This window comes from Myxine glutinosa, chromosome 1 (assembly GCF_964187855.1).
Source record: "Myxine glutinosa chromosome 1, kmMyxGlut1.1, whole genome shotgun sequence".
Classification (NCBI taxonomy): domain Eukaryota; kingdom Metazoa; phylum Chordata; class Myxini; order Myxiniformes; family Myxinidae; genus Myxine; species Myxine glutinosa.
Window position 1 is genome coordinate 400810663 of NC_136261.1, and position 17291 is coordinate 400827953.

Consider the following 17291-nt stretch of genomic DNA (forward strand, 5'->3'; position numbering starts at 1 on the left):
TGAGTGCCGGCCCGGTCGTTTCCTGACCCGTCGAAAGAACACGGCGGGCGGCACGTTCTAGCCTTGCGGCCGAACCTGGCATGATAGTAGCACCAGGTTTGCGGTGGTGGCGGCTGCGGCGGTCGTGCCGGCGGCGGTGGTGGCTGTGGTGGTGGTGGGCGGGGCGTTGCAGCGACCACGAGGGATGCAGAGGGCGCTGAAACCTCCGCACCGGGATCCACTACGGCAGCACCGTACACCGACCGCGTGTCGCAGGCCGCGAAAAATTTGTCGGCCTCTCCGGCCAGGGCGCGGGGTTCCGTTAATTTTGAACCGGCCAGCGCGAGGCGCACCTGCACAGGTAGCTGGCGGAGGAAAGGTGCTCGGAACAGGAAATCCGGCCGCTGGTCTCCAAGAAGGGACAGCATAAAATCCATCCGAACGGACGGTCGTGTGTCGCCGAGGGCGGGAAGGTCCAGGAGGCGGTCGGCGCGTTCGACCTCCGTGAGCCCGAACGTGGCGAGGAGGAGACGTTTGAGTGCCGCGTACTTGTTGTCGCCCGGCGGGCGCCGAAGGATGGACACGACGCGGGCGGCAGTGCCGGGCCCGAGGGCGGCGACCACGTGGTAGTACATGGTCTCGTCCGCCGTGATGCCCGGAGCTGGAATTGAGCTACGGCCTGCACAAACCAAACGTCGGCTTGCGCTTCCGAGAACTCCGGGAGTTTGACGGCGACAGCGTTGGTAGCCATGGCGCGTTCGGGGGTCAGCTACGGCTGAACCAGTCGGGGTCACCAGTGTGGTGCTGTGCACACACGATTCGTTTGCCAAGAAGGTAGGCCACCACGCGTTGTACAAACTGAAATGCTTTATTAACAGCTCGCACATAAGCACTGGGTGTGCTCGACTATCGAGCCCGCATATATGTCCCGAGGCCACGCCTTGCCCCCGGGAGTGGCCGGTCGGCCGAAAGGCGGGGCATGTCCTCAGTTCCACCCTGCGCCTCGTGACGCCTTCGCTCCGAGCGAGGCCTGAGCTGCGCTTCCACGCCTGGACGCTCGCGCCACCCACTGGTGCGCGGAATTATTGCCCATTGACAATGTGTCCGCCACAGTACAGTATATCTTTCCTGTCCCTGTCCCCTCACCTCCCCCTCCCCCACCCCCAACTCCCTCCCTCTCTTGCCTACCTCCCCCCTCCCTCCTCCTCCTCCCCCCCCTCCCTCCTCCTCCTCCCCCTCCCCATCAACATCGTGAAGGTTTATTTTCATCAGGAGACGTGTATACATCGTTGTAAATTGATTTGCAATTTCGAAGTACTGTACATTACTGTAGTTAGTAAATATCTATCTATAATTCCAGTAATCTCTGTGTGTGTGTGTGTGTGTGTGTGTGTGTGTCTGTGTGTGTGTTTGTCTGTGTGTTTGTCTGTGACCGCTGTTTCTCGACAACCACGGGTCCGATATACTTGAAACTTGCCAGGTATATTGCTGGGGACCTGAGGATGTGCCTTTTCAAGGTTTCATATTAATCGGAGAAGTAGTTACCGAGCTATGTCCAAAAAACGATTCAACCAATCAGAGAGCAGCGAGCTATCACGTGTGCCGAACGTGGCGAACAGACTCTGCCTCGGACGGCACATTTGAGAGCGTATTCATTTATTTCACGTTGGCAAACTATGTTGGCGCTATGTTGGCGTTAAACTATGTTTTAAAACTAATTAAAACTAATTTGCGATTCATCGTAACTGCGATATGCGACCTTCCGGACAGTCAAATGAGGACGTCACTTCCGGACTTACGGATAGTCATAGTGACGACGTACTGATGCTGAACGTGGCGAGCAGACGCTGCCTCGGACGGCACATTTGAGAGCGTATTCATTTATTTGACGTTGCAATCTGTGTTGATTGTTGTAAGGTACGATCGATTGTAGTACACGTTTATAATAACTCTGCCGATACAGGCCCGATTAACTGCAGCGCCATCCGAGCTGCGGCGTCGGGACGATACATTCATTGTACGGTCACATCACGCACTTACGGGCACGCCCATGGGCCCATGGGCACGCCCATGCATGCATGGGCGAAGACATTTTTTTTTTTTTTTTTGGCAAGGAACGGGCACCCACGTACGGGCACGTCCTAGTATGAATAAACAATAGAAGAAGAAAAAGAACAACAATTCGTTTTCTCTCGAGCTGATGACGCGCCGGAAATTGATGTTGAGCAGACCTCTTTTCCCTCTCTTTGATGACGGATCTGACAGGTGGTCCAGCTTGTTGAGGTATCGCACTTACCTTTTACCTGTAATTCGCGTACACGGTGATGAATCAGCAAGGTATCCCACGGTGTATTTTGTAAGGAGTATGTGACGTATCGCCGGCATTCTGAACAAATGACATTCAGACCCTGGAATTGGATGACGAACCCGCGTTTGGCGATCGTGACGAGTCGTTATAAACCGGAACAGTGACGTCACAACTATTAAGAGAGAGAAAGAGAATAAACGTGAGTTGTGTAAAAACAAAGTATTAAAATAAATAAACTAAATCGAACTCGGATTTATTTATTTATTTATCTCGGTTTTTTTTTTTTTTTAATTCACAGATAATGGATTCGAGAACTCATGGCGACCTCGGTCTTGTCCCGACCTGGCTGAAGATCCAGGGTCTATCGGAGGAGTCTCTCAGATCCGCCATCACTGGTCTGGGGATCGAGATCTTCGGAGCTCTCTGTGCCCGAGCCGAGCCCGCTCCGGTGAGGGATCTACTGTGTTCTTTGTCCGCACGGAAGTTTACCTTTACCATGTACGTCGAGCTATGTCGGTACATGGATTCGTGCCGAGCGGGGCGAGGATCGGGACGGACCGTCGTGACCGGACGTGGAATGTTTGCTGAAGAGACCGAAGGACCTCCTGGGGACTTAGAGGTCAAGATCGAAGACGAGGACTCGGTTGGTCGTGAAGAAGAAGAGAGAAATGACGCAGAGTTTGGTGAGACGTCACAATTGCGGGAACGTTTTCTCATTATTTATTTTTCAGGTGCATCATAACACACATTTGCCCCTGCGGGAGAGGAAAGAGAAATCACTGCTTTCGTGATGAACTCCATTTATATCTCATCGATGTAATTAATGTATTCCGTACTGAGGATGAAAGTTCCTGCAGATAAGATGTAACAGTTGAGGGTCCGTCCGTTTACTACGGACCTGGAAATACACACGGCGCTTCGCTGACAGGAAGGAATACCAGTAGAAGGGGAAAGAGGGAGAGGATGGGAGTGAGGGGATGGGAGTGAGGGGATGGGAGTGAGGAGATGGGAATGAGAGGATGGGAGTGAGGGGATGGGAGTGAGGGGATGGGAATGAGAGGGTGGGAGTGAGGGGATGGGAATGAGAGGGTGGGAGTGAGAGGCTGGGAGTGAGGAGATGGGAGTGAGGAGATGGGAATGAGAGGGTGGGAGTGAGAGGCTGGGAATGAGCGGGTGGGAGTGAGGGGATGGGAATGAGAGGGTGGGAATGAGCGGGTGGGAGTGAGGAGATGGGAGTGAGGGGATGGGAATGAGAGGATGGGAGTGAGGGGATGGGAGTGAGGGGATGGGAGTGAGGGGATGGGAGTGAGGGGATGGGAGTGAGGGGATGGGAATGAGAGATTGGGAGTGAGAGGAAGGAAGGGAGTGAGAGGGTGGGAGTGAGAGGGTGGGAGTGAGAGGGTGGGAGTGAGAGGATGGGAATGAGAGGCTGGGAATGAGGAGATGGGAATGAGAGGGTGGGAGTGAGGAGATGGGAATGAGAGGGTGGGAGTGAGAGAGTGAGAATGAGAGATTGGGAGTGAGAGGATGGGAGTGAGAGGATGGGAGTGAGAGGGTGGGAATGAGAGGATGGGAATGAGAGGAAGGAAGGAAGGGAGTGAGGAAGGAAGGGATTGAGAGGAAGGGAGTGAGAGGGTGAGAATGAGAGGAAGGAAGGGAGTGAGAGGAAGGAAGGGAGTGGGAGGAAGAAAGGGAGTGAGAGGAAGGAAGGGAGTGAGAGGAAGGAAGGGAGTGAGAGGAAGAAAGGGAGTGAGAGGAAGGGAGTGAGAGTGAGAGGGTGAGAATGAGAGGAAGGAAGGGAGTGAGAGGAAGGAAGGGAGTGAGAGGAAGGAAGGGAGTGAGAGGAAGGAAGGGAGTGAGAGGAAGAAAGGGAGTGAGAGGAAGAAAGGGAGTGAGAGTGAGAGGGTGAGAATGAGAGGAAGGAAGGGAGTGAGAGGAAGGAAGGGAGTGAGAGGAAGGAAGGGAGTGAGAGGAAGGAAGGGAGTGAGAGGAAGGAAGGGAATTGAGAGGAAGGAAGGGATTGAGAGGAAGGGAGTGAGAGGGTGAGAATGAGAGGAAGGAAGGGAGTGAGTGAGAGGAAGGAAGGGAGTGAGAGGAAGGAAGGGAGTGAGAGGAAGGAAGGGAGTGAGAGGAAGAAAGGGAGTGAGAGGAAGGAAGGGAGTGAGAGGAAGAAAGGGAGTGAGAGGAAGGGAGTGAGAATGAGAGGAAGGAAGGGAGTGAGAGGAAGGAAGGGAGTGAGAGGAAGGAAGGGAGTGAGAGGAAGGAAGGGAGTGAGAGGAAGGAAGGGAGTGAGAGGAAGGAAGGGAATTGAGAGGAAGGAAGGGAATTGAGAGGAAGGAAGGGATTGAGAGGAAGGGAGTGAGAGGGTGAGAATGAGAGGAAGGAAGGGAGTGAGTGAGAGGAAGGAAGGGAGTGAGAGGAAGGAAGGGAGTGAGAGGAAGGAATGGATTGAGAGGAAGGGAGTGAGAGGGTGAGAATGAGAGGATGGGAGTGAGAGGAAGAAAGGGAGTGAGAGGATGGGAGTGAGAGGAAGGGACTGAGAGGAAGGAAGGGAGTGAGAGGAGGGAAGGGAGTGAGAGGAGGGAAGGGAGTGAGAGGAAGGAAGGGAGTGAGAGGAAGGAAGGGAGTGAGAGGAAGGAAGGGAGTGAGAGGAAGAAAGGGAGTGAGAGGAAGAAGGAGTGAGAGGAAGAAAGGGAGTGAGAGGAAGAAAGGGAGTGAGAGGAAGAAAGGGAGTGAGAGGAAGAAAGGGAGTGAGAGGAAGAAAGGGAGTGAGAGGAAGAAAGGGAGTGAGAGGAAGAAAGGGAGTGAGAGGAAGAAAGGGAGTGAGAGGAAGAAAGGGAGTGAGAGGAAGAAAGGGAGTGAGAGGAAGAAAGGGAGTGAGAGGAAGAAAGGGAGTGAGAGGAAGAAAGGGAGTGAGAGGAAGGAATGGAGTGAGAGGAAGGAATGGAGTGAGAGGAAGGAAGGAAGGGAGTGAGAGGAAGGAAGGAAGGGAGTGAGAGGAAGGAAGGAAGGGAGTGAGAGGAAGGAAGGAAGGGAGTGAGAGGAAGGAAGGAAGGGAGTGAGGGGAAGGAAGGAAGGGAGTGAGAGGAAGGAAGGAAGGGAGTGAGGGGGAGATGAGCAGAGGAACAGGGAGAGGGGATGGTAGAGAAGAGAGGAAGAGAGGGAGAAAGGCAGAGGATGAGAGGGAGATTGAGATGAGATTTATATATATATTGTTGCGGTTTTGCGAAGCCCGTTCCTTTACAAAGGGGAAATTAAGCCCCTTTTTCTCTCTGGGTCTTCGAACCGCGAGACTGAGTCGCCACTTCCGGGCAGACGTGGAAAAGGGTCTCGGGACAATTTCGCACATGCCTTAAGTACCCACGCCACAGCGGAAGCGGGGATCGAGTCTCGCACGAACCACGCGTAATGGAGTACACCCGAGCGGATTTTTTTTTTTTTTGTATACAGAGTCGAGGCTCGTGAAAGAGCTAACATTTATCAAACAAACAAATCAAACAAACAAGCAAACAAAGTATATAAAAAGGGGAGCGTTCGACAAGATGGGGAGAGAAGGGGAGGAAGCACACAAATGCAACATTTGAGAGCAGGGACATCGGGAGATGTGTGGGAGGGAGAGGGCCTGGGGGGAGGAAGGATAGGTATAAAACGAAAGGACACCAAGGACTTCCAGGAAAGAAGTCGGCACCTCAAAAAAGTGGATTTGGGGTGAAATTAGCGGGGGTAGAAAAGTTCAAGGTTTTGGATTGGGGAAGATAAGAGATGGTGGTGACCGAATTGTTGTAGATCCGGGGGACGGCACTCCCGTTAGCAAGGGGGGGTTAATCCCCTTGTCCTGTTAAGCTGGCCGTCCGACCGGTCCTGGTACTTGTAACGCTCTTTTGCGGGGTGGGATTGATCAGGGTTATTGGTCCAGGTGTTATCCCGAATACCTTTATCAATCCCTCCGCAAAACAGGGAGACAAGCACCGCTCGAACCACGGACAAGATGGTATTTTCCGAGCGGTTTAGCAATCCGCAATCAGAGCCGTTAGCAATGGACTAAACCCGATTAAAAGCGGTTCAGCCAAAATCACGCCTTTGGGTCTCACTATCTGCCATGATCTTTCCTGGGAAAACCATATTTCAAATCTGGCCTCCAAAGCCAGTCGCCGACTGGGCATCCTCCGTCGTGCGAAGTCCTTCCTTGGCACACCTGAGCTCCTCACCACGTACAAGGCTTTCATCCGCAGCTCAATGGAATACTGCTCTCCCCTCTGTGCTGGTGCTCCTGCCTCACACCTAGCTCGTCTTCACGCTGTTGAAAGCAAAGCATTCAGAATCATTGGAATCTCCCGCGATGAAGCTAACTCCAAGGGCCTCTCACTCACTCACCGCAGGCAGGTTGGTGGTCTTTCCGTCTTCCACCGACTCCTTTCTGGCCTTGCCCCCCCCCCCCCAGCTCTCTCTGGGCTCTGTCCCGCAAATATTCCTACAGGTCGCACAAGATCTGCCTGCAACCCTCTTATGGTTAAACTGCCAAAATCAAGACTCTCTGCTCACCTTCACTCCTTCATTCCTCTTCTCTCTCGCCTCTGGAACAAACTCCCTCACTCTCTTCAATCCCACCCCACCCTCCAGGTCTATAAAACAGCTGTTCACCACCATCTCTTATCTTCCCCCATCCAAAACCTTGATCTTTTCTATCCCCGATAATTTCACCCCAATTCCACTTTTTGAAATACCAACTTCTGTCCTGGAAGTCCTTGGTGTCCTTGTGTTTTATACTTCTCCCACCCCCCCCCCCTTCCCACGCCTCCTCCCCCCAAGCCCTCTCCCTCCCACACATCTCCCTGCTCTTAAATGTTGTGTGCTCTCAAGTGTTTGTGTGCTCTCCCCATTCTCTTGTCTTCCGCTCCCTCTTTTTATATATTTTGTTTGTCTGGTTGATTTGTTTGTGAAGTAAATGTCAGCTCTTTCACGAGGCTCGATTCAGTATACAAAAAAAAAAGAAAAAAAAAAGATACTCAAATGAAGGAAGGGACGAAAACGATCGAAGGAGAAAGAAGAAACCAAAGTAAGGAAAGAACACAGGTTTATTGCTATCTACAAGAGGAAATGAACGGGTGAGAATATACAAGAAATGGAAGGAGCAGGACACAGGGCAAGCTTATCTACACAGGCTTAACTTATCCCCAGGACAATACAGACAGAACGAACACACTTACACGAATGGGAGAAATGGCAATGGTAAAGATGGCAGGAGGAGAAGAGTCCAGGCAGATGGTTCGGGAGGAAGGTCCGGGGCAGATGGTTCAGGCATTGAGGTCCACGCTCGCGGTTCACGCTCCGGGCTCGAGGCAAAAAACCCGGCAAACAGCTTCGCGTCTCACCGAGCGGCAATAGGGCCTTGAGGGTCTCGGCCTATTGCCGCAATACGAGCACCCCCTCACGTCTCTCTCTCTCTCGGTTCGGCTGGATCACTCCCCTCTTTGTCCTCTTGGCTCTTCCTCCTCTGTCTCTTTTCAGCTGGATCACTCATCTGCTGTAAGCAGTCCCCCACGCCCGCCTTTTATTGCTGTCGGCCGTATCAAGCCGCCAGCTCTGAGAACACGCCTACCGGTTCTCTCACCGCGGTGCTGGTTGGTGGTTAGGGCTTACCGACCACGCCCCTGGCGGCTTGATTTCGGAGAGAGCAATAAAAGCAACTGCAAGGGACTGCTTCGGAAGAGTCGGTGAGAAGGCACGAGAGGGAGAGGAGTGCTCCAGCTGAACCGAGAAGTTGAGAGAGTTGAGTGGAGTTGGAAGAGCGTTGGAACCAAGAAGGCAGAGAGAGAGACGAAGCTGCGTGGAGCTCTGACATGCTGCTTCAAACAGCCCTACCACGTGAAATGAATACGTGTACCTGCCGCCGGCTGCTCGCTTCCAGCATGGAGCTGGAGCGGACCTCCTTGCTGTACCCTGCCGAACCTTCCAGCCCTGCTGTCCTGCACGGACCCTTCTCTTTCGTCCAGTGATTCCTGCCTGCAATTCCCTTTGTCATGTAAGTCCATCGTCTGTCCTTCTTGTTGTCTGGGATTCCATAATTAAGACTGTTTAAGGCTGCCCTGTGTATCTTCTTCTTCTTCACTGTTTAAATGCCCTTCTTTCGTTTTCCTCTTGTAGATAATAATAAACCAGTGTTCCTTCTTACCTTTGGTTTCTTTCTCATTCGATCGTTTTCGTCCCTTCTTTCATTTGAATATACGTGGCACGATTTGGTCAACCGCTTTATAATCGGGTTTAGTCTGCTGATAACGGCTCGAACCGCAGATTGCTAAACCGCTCGGCAAATACCATCTTGTCCGTGGTTCGAGCGGTACTTGTCTCCCTGTTTTGCGGAGGGATTGATAAAGGTATTCGGGATAACACCTGGACCAATAACCCTGATCAATCCCACCCCGCAAAAGAGCGTTACAAGTACCAGGACCGGTCGGACGGCCAGCTTAACAGGACAAGGGGATTAACCACCCCCCCCCCCTTGCTAACGGGAGTGCCGTACCCCGGATCCGCAACAATTGGTGTCAGGAGTGGGATCGGATTGCGGATCTGTTAGGCGATTGTTGCAATTGTTACGGATCCGGGGGACGGGACTCACGTTAGCAAGGGGGGATTAATCCCCTTGTCCTGTTAAGCTGGCCGTCCGACCGGTCCTGGTACTTGTAACGCTCTTTTGCAGGGTGGGATTGATCAGGGTTATTGGTCAAGGTGTTATCCCCGAATACCTTCAGCAATCCCTCCGCAAAACAGGGATTTATTTTTGATTTATTTATTACTCGTGGCCGTATCAAGCCGCCAGCTCTGAGAACACGCCTACCGGTTGGCTCACCGCGGTGCTGGTTGGTGGTTAGGGCTTACCGACCACGCCCCTGGCGGGTTGATGACAGGGCCCACATCTCTTCCTCGGTGTTCCGCCCCCTTTTTCCTGTCCTTGGCCTCGTGCATAATGGAGTTCTGGCTGCTGGCAACGACGTACCACAATTTGGAGAGGGAGAGCAAATGGACGGAATGGGGCCTATCTTATTTGATTCATGCAACGTAGAGTCAAACTATTGGAAACGCAGCCTTACCTGAAACACATAATAATGAAATAACTACGAAGAGGGCCTATGGTTCGCTACGTGTTGTTCATGGACTAACTAGGGGACGACCTTTGATCTTAACCATGAAATGGAGGTATTTCCAAAGAGAATTATTTACAAAGGGTATATTTACAACAATTTACAAGTGCAGGGTTCTCAAAGCCCCCAACACAGCACCCTCATTCCTCTGGCGTACCACGTGACCCGTGCTGTTACCTTGCTATTGAACCCGATCAGACCGATCTAATTCGTACCATGCTAAGTCAATGATGGAAGGGACGAAACGGTCGAATCAAAGGAAGAACAGATTTAATTATTATTTACACAATGTACAATGGTAGAACAAGAAGAGACACAGGGCAGTCCTAAACAGGCTTACTTATTTCCCCAGACAATGGGCCGACTTACACACACAGGGAGATGAAGGACGAATGTTCACGCGCCGGCTTTGGTCCTCCAGGAACAGCTCACCTGGCGTGGCCCTCTGGCGGTCACAGCACGTATCCCGGCGAAGGCAGGCAGGCAGGCAGGAAAATCCTCGCGGTGGGTATCTCGGCAAAGGCAGGCAGAAGGAAATATGCACGCGTCTGTGGCTTGGCACGACTGTCTTTCACAGCGCGATTAATACAACTGCGCGGAGCGTGGGGAGCAGGGCAAAGTTCGTATACCAACGTTCGTACCAACTGAGAGCTCACGTATTCGGCCCTGACTTCAACTCAGCGCATCCCTTCTCATAACCCAACAGAGGACTGAACACAGCGCATCCATTCTCATAACTGAATACAGTGCTCTCAACCGACTCTCATAACTCATCTGCCTCATAACTCAACTGCCTCATAACTCAGCGCATCCCCTCTCATAACTGAGGTGGGGGCTCTGGGCACAGGGTTATATCGTCCTTCCCTGGCCCGACTCGAATGTTCCAAACCCCACCTTTTGCCGCAGTGGTAAGTCACTCCCCTCGAGCCCTGATTGGCGGCTCGTGCTTACCGTCGGCTCCTCCTCCGCCTTCCTTTGGCCTTGATCGACATGTTCAGGCCGGCCTTGTGGTATTTCGCGCCAAAACCCAAAGCATCGAGGCATCGTAAAGGACCTAACTCTCATTGTCCTACTCAACGCAAAACTAAACACAGGAAAGGTCTACGCTTACATTTACTAAGAAATAACTGAGCTTAAACGAGCCTACATGTTGTAGTGTAACTAAACTAGGAGGGGAAATTAACCTTTATTATAAAAACACAAAACCGCAACAATATATATATTTACACATATACACGCACACTACTCAGGTACAAAACCGGCCAAAAGAAAATTTCTGCAACCTGACAAAGTCCTCAGGTACAAAAAGGAAAAGATAGCATTACTGATTAAGATATCAGCAATTTTGTGTTTTTGGGGTAATTTATCCGTTTTGGCCCAGCGGTTTCGGCCTAAATAACCCAGAAATCAAGAAAATGACCAAATACCAGTGCCTGGTTGCATAAAACTCCCCTAACCAAAAGGAAGAATTTCTCTTGAGGCACACTGTAATTCCTCAGCTAAGTGCTGTTGGATTTCCATAAGTGCTGTTGCATAAACAACCTTTAAGGATAAGGATGCCCTTGAAGTTAAGGAAATCCTTAAGAGCCGTGCCAGGCAACCAATCAGATTAGAAACAGGAAGAGGCATCTAAAAGCAAGAACACGCAAGTTTAAATGACGCTTGTTATATGTTGCATGGGGAACACGTGCTTGCAGATAAACGAGGAATAAAATGATTATCGTGTAAAATTATTTCGATTCTCATTGAGAAGTTTTTTTACTTGCACCACCCAAGGTGGGTGGAGGTTATGGCCCGGGTGCATAAAGCATCCTTAAGGAAAAATTTGAGGATTTCCTTAACGCTTCCTTTAAGGACATCCTAAGTTGAAGATAGTTGTATATATTAATAATCTTTAACTTTTTTCTCAAATCCTTCCTTAAAGTTAATGGATGAACTGATTCGATTTTGGGGTCAAGAAGTCAAAGGTCTAAGTCTGCAATAAGTCTATAACTTGAGAATGGCTGAAGGGATCTAATTAAAACTTGGTACAGATATGTGTAATGATGTAAACATGAACTGATTACATTTTGGGGTCAAGAGGTCAAAGGTCAGAGGTCATGTCAGCTAAAAATTTGATGACTTGAGAACAGCTGAATGGATTTAAATCAAACTTGATACAAGTATTATAATGTGTAATAATGTGGTCGACGTCGTGACCTGGAAGAGTGTCGTTCTAATTGATATTGTTTTGTTGCTCTCATGCTTGTGGGCAGTGGAAGAATCTGTGTTATAAATTACTCTCCAACGACTGGTAATTATGATCTCTAAAATCATTTCATCAGCTGAAGGGATTTTTTTTTTCCATCTCAACAGTGATCCCTGAAAATTGTGCATACGACAGACGTAAATTCACAAACGTGCAGAAGGTTGCGCGGCCAACAAAGCGCTGCAAGAGGAAGGCAGAATCTCAGCTGGGAACGGAAAAAGAGGCATCAAATCCAGCTGTTGGTACTCCATCGCTACATAAACGGCTGAGATCCAATCGAGCAGCAACAGCCATCGGAAAGAGTGTGTCGAGGAAGGCACATGTACTCCCGAATGTGTGCATCATTTGCAAGAAAAAAGAGACTATGAAGGATAAGAATTCCTTCCGTCGGGGCAAGATGGCCCAAGCTGAAACACCTGATGCAGGTAAGATATCGTAATACATTTTTTTCATGACTGAGATGTTGCCCTTCATTTGCCCGGTTGATGTGATTAAAGTTTTGATGGTGGATGTTTGTTTGACAGTCGTTAGTACCCTCGCCAGAGGAGAGGATATTGCATTTGAGTCGGTTTGTTACTTGGCCAAAAAAAAAAACTTTTTTGGCAAGTATGTTGCTCACTCCGGTTTGTGTGTTTGTTTGTCTGTCCGCTCACTGATGGCGCTTTCCCACCTCTGTACCGTACTGTAAACAAAATCCGTTTTTTCGTTTTTCCATTGCCAAGCGAACCGTACCGTACCTAAGTAACCCTGCTAAATTTGGTTCCTGCTATGGATAGGTACCAAGCGAGCCGAACCCGGACCTATGGGTGGAGCTGGCAATACTGCGGACCGTTGATTGGTCAATCGCAATCGTCACAGAACCGTCACGCTGTGTTCAGACCCAACCGCCATTTTGTAATACCACAATTCCAGAGAGAAGATAGCTAAAGCATAAGAGGGGGCAAGCCCTCGTCAGTGTTTGGTCGGAAGAGCAAATCCAACGAGATCTGCAGTCCAGCATACGAAATGAGAAGGTCCACCAAAGCATATCGCAGCGTTTGCAGGATGCAGGGGTCCAGCGGTCTGCAAAAAACTAAGACAAGGTTATAGAAAACTAAAAGATCACAACAACCGTAGTGGGTGGGGCTGATCGAAAGACTTCGAAGTGGTGCAACATGTTGGACGCCGTTCTTGGTCACAGACCAACAAACTGCGGGAGAACCGGCACACTGGATTCAGCCAGTGCTGTTGGAGGCAATGGTGGAGGAGGGTAAGTTTATTGTTACGTTTAACCTCACTGATAAATATAGCTATCAATACCATGATTTGATTTGATCCGAGGATCCTGGGTTCGAATCCCGGTCGATCGTTGAATGAACGTCAAGAGGGTTGACTCAGCCTGTCATCCTTCCGAGGTCGACAAAGTGAGTACCAGCTTGCCTGGTGTGTGTGTGTGTGTGTGTGTGTGTGTGTGTGTGTGTGTGTGTGTGTGTGTGTGTGTGTGTGTGTGTGTGTGTGTGTGTGTGTGTGTGTGTGTGTGTGTTCACCCTGCGATGAACTGGAATCTCTTATATGTATAAATTGGTAATGTTATCAATATGTTGATGCTCTCGGCGGTCACCATGGCGTCGGATCTGGTGAGCTACTATCCATCTTTCCAGCATATCGATTTTTGTTGTACGCTGTAACTTCAAGCTAGTCGTGCTTGACGGGATTTAATTAAATAATCATTGTCAATGTAATCTGCTTTTCAGACCATATCCAGAGTACCAATGACGTTAGCTTCACCGAACATGAGGCAGAAAGTGGTAGCTGCAGCGGCGAGAGTTCGACCAGATTTCCAACATCGCTCCTGATACGCCTAGTTTATAAAACCCTGAAACTTGTGAACACTTGAATAAAACACACAAATATGGTAATGATAAAGTATTTATTAACAGAAACGTGCTTTAAGAATTAAATAATCTTTAATTAATAAAAATTTAAATAAAGAATTAACAAAATTAAAGAATTAAAGGTAAGGAAATGGTAATGTTATAGGGAAAAGGTGTGTTCTGCTTTTGTGAAATTAAGCTTGAATGTTTACTATCAGTTGTGTTTCATGAATAAAACTCGACTGATTTCTGTTTGCCTGCTGGATTGCCATATGATTAAACAAATGGCAAACAAAAGGCCATGTAATCAAGGCCCAGGTAATCAAGGTCCATGTAATCAAGGCCCATGTAATCAAGGCCCAGGTAATCAAGGTCCATGTAGCAAGGTCCATGTAATCAAGGTCCATGTAATCAAGGTCCATGTAATCAAGGCCCATGTAATCAAGGTCCATGTAATCAAGGTCCATGTAATCAAGGTCCATGTAATCAAGGCCCATGTAATCAAGGCCCATGTAATCAAGGTCCATGCAATCAAGGTCCATGCAATCAAGGTCCATGTAATCAAGGTCCATGCAATCAAGGCCCATGTAATCAAGGCCCATGTAATCAAGGCCCATGTAATCAAGGTCCATGTAATCAAGGTCCATGTAATCAAGGTCCATGTAATCAAGGTCCATGTAATCAAGGTCCATGTAATCAAGGCCCATGTAATCAAGGCCCATGTAATCAAGGCCCATGTAATCAAGGCCCATGTAATCAAGGCCCATGTAATCAAGGTCCATGTAATCAAGGTCCATGTAATCAAGGTCCATGTAATCAAGGCCCATGTAATCAAGGTCCATGTAATCAAGCAATCTGACTTTAGCTATGGACTTGAATGTACTTTTATCATGCTGGTCTGCTTATTAATTATTGGCTTTAATAATTGTTTGCTTTATTAATTGTTGGCTTTATTAATTGTTGGCTTTATTAATTGTTGGCTTATTAATTATTGGCTTTATTAATTGTTTTCTTTATTAATTGTTGGCTTTATTAATTGTTGGCTTTATTAATTGTTGGCTTTATTAATTGTTTGCTTTATTAATTGTTGGCTTTATTAATTATTGGCTTTATTAATTGTTGGCTTTATTAATTGTTGGCTTTATTAATTGTTGGCTTTATTAATTGTTGGCTTTATTAATTGTTTGCTTTATTAATTGTTGGCTTTATTAATTGTTTGCTTTATTAATTGTTGGCTTTATTAATTGTTGGCTTTATTAATTGTTGGCTTTATTAATTGTTGGCTTTATTAATTGTTGGCTTTATTAATTGTTTGCTTTTATAATTGTTGGCTTTAATTGGTGGCTTTATTAATTGTTGGCTTATTAATTGTTGGCTTATTAATTGTTTGCTTTAATAATTGTTGGCTTTATTAATTGTTGGCTTTATTAATTGTTGGCTTTATTAATTGTTGGCTTTATTAATTGTTGGCTTTAATTGTTGGCTTTATTAATTGTTGGCTTTATTAATTGTTGGCTTTATTAATTGTTTGCTTTATTAATTGTTGGCTTTATTAATTGTTGGCTTTATTAATTGTTGGCTTTATTAATTGTTGGCTTTATTAATTGTTTGCTTTTATAATTGTTGGCTTTATTAATTGTTGGCTTTATTAATTGTTTGCTTTTATAATTGTTGGCTTTATTAATTGTTGGCTTTATTAATTGTTGGCTTTATTAATTGTTGGCTTTTTTAATTGTTGGCTTTATTAATTGTTGGCTTTATTAATTGTTGGCTTTATTAATTGTTGGCTTTATTAATTGTTGGCTTTATTAATTGTTGGCTTTATTAATTGTTGGCTTTTATAATTGTTGGCTTTAATTGGTGGCTTTATTAATTGTTGGCTTATTAATTGTTGGCTTATTAATTGTTTGCTTTAATAATTGTTGGCTTTATTAATTGTTGGCTTTATTAATTGTTGGCTTTATTAATTGTTGGCTTTAATTGTTGGCTTTATTAATTGTTGGCTTTATTAATTGTTGGCTTCATTAATTGTTGGCTTTATTAATTGTTGGCTTTATTAATTGTTGGCTTTATTAATTGTTGGCTTTATTAATCGTTTGCTTTTATAATTGTTGGCTTTATTAATTGTTGGCTTTATTAATTGTTGGCTTTATTAAATGTTTGCTTTATTAATTGTTGGCTTTATTAATTGTTGGCTTTATTAATTGTTGGCTTTATTAATTGTTGACTTTATTAATTGTTGGCTTTATTAATTGTTTGCTTTATTAATTGTTGGCTTTATTAATTGTTGGCTTTATTAATTGTTGGCTTTATTAATTGTTGGCTTTATTAATTGTTGGCTTTATTAATTGTTGGCTTTATTAATTGTTGGCTTTATTAATTGTTGGCTTTATTAATTGTTGGCTTTATTAATTGTTGGCTTTATTAATTGTTTGCTTTATTAATTGTTGGCTTTATTAATTGTTGGCTTTATTAATTGTTGGCTTTATTAATTGTTGGCTTTATTAATTGTTGGCTTTATTAATTGTTGGCTTTATTAATTGTTGGCTTTATTAATTGTTGGCTTTATTAATTGTTGGCTTTATTAATTGTTGGCTTTATTAATTGTTGGCTTTATTAATTGTTGGCTTTATTAATTGTTGGCTTTATTAATTGTTGGCTTTATTAATTGTTTGCTTTATTAATTGTTTGCTTTATTAATTGTTGGCTTTATTAATTGTTGGCTTTATTAATTGTTGGCTTTATTAATTGTTGGCTTTATTAATTGTTGGCTTTTTTTTTTTCTTTTTTTTTTTTCTTTTTTGTATACTGAATCGAGGCTCGTGAAAGAGCTAACATTTACTTCACAAACAAATCAACCAGACAAACAAAATATATAAAAAGCGGGAGCGGAAAACAAGATGGGGAGAGAACGTGAAGCACACAAACACAACATTTGAGAGCAGGGAGATGTGTGGAAGGGAGAGGGCTTGGGGGGAGGAGGCATGGGAAGGGGGGGGGGGGGGGTGGAGGGAGAAGTATAAAACACAAGGACACCAATGACTTCCAGGACAGAAGTTGGTATTTCAAAAAAGTGGAATTGGGGTGAAATTAGCGGGGGTAGAAAAGATCAAGGTTTTGGATGGGGGAAGATAAGAGATGGTGGTGAACAGCTGTTTTAAAGACCTGGAGGGTGGAGTGGGATTGAAGAGAGTGAGGGAGTTTGTTCCAGAGGCGGGAGAAAAGAGGGATGAAGGAGTGAAGGTGAGCAGAGAGTCTTGATTTTGGCAGTTTGACCATAAGAGGGTTGCAGGCAGATCTTGTGCGACCTGTAGGAATATTTGCGGGACAGAGCCCAGAGAGAGCTGGGGGGGCAAGGCCAGAGAGGAGTCGGTAGAAGATGGAAAGACCACCAACCTGCCTGCGGTGAGTGAGTGAGAGGCCCTTGGAGTTGGCTTCATCGCGGGAGATTCCAATGATTCTGAATGCTTTGGTTTCAACAGCTTGAAGACGAGCTAGGTGTGAGGCAGGAGCACCAGCCCAGAGGGGAGAGCAGTATTCCATTGAGCTGCGGATGAAAGCCTTGTATGTGGTGAGGAGCTCAGGTGTGCCAAGGAAGGACTTCGCATGACGGAGGATGCCCAGTCGGCGACTGGCTTTGGAGGCCAGATTTGAAATGTGGTTTTCCCAGGAAAGATCATGGCAGATAGTGAGACCCAAAAGCTTGAGTGACAGAACTTCTTGGAGAGGATTATTCAGAAAGTGGATGGGAGGGTTGTCCAGTC

General features: G+C 46.8%; 1 protein-coding gene across 2 annotated transcripts in view; it reads left to right on the plus strand.

Moving 5' to 3' along the window:
* The first annotated feature begins 2178 nt into the window (after positions 1–2178).
* Positions 2179–17291, plus strand: part of LOC137416847 (uncharacterized) — a 28652-nt gene continuing 13539 nt past the window's right edge. Inside the window, exons 1-4 of one of the 2 annotated variants that reach the window (XM_078770346.1) lie at positions 2179–2486; positions 2586–2970; positions 11782–12099; positions 13408–13777. In XM_078770346.1, the coding sequence (XP_078626472.1) occupies positions 2589–2970; positions 11782–12099; positions 13408–13550 (843 nt within the window). In that variant the 5' untranslated portion in view covers positions 2179–2486; positions 2586–2588 and the 3' untranslated portion in view covers positions 13551–13777. Of the gene's footprint in view, positions 2487–2585; positions 2971–11781; positions 12100–13407; positions 13778–17291 lie in introns of those variants that run through there. The other variant, XM_068102506.2, reaches the window with a different exon arrangement.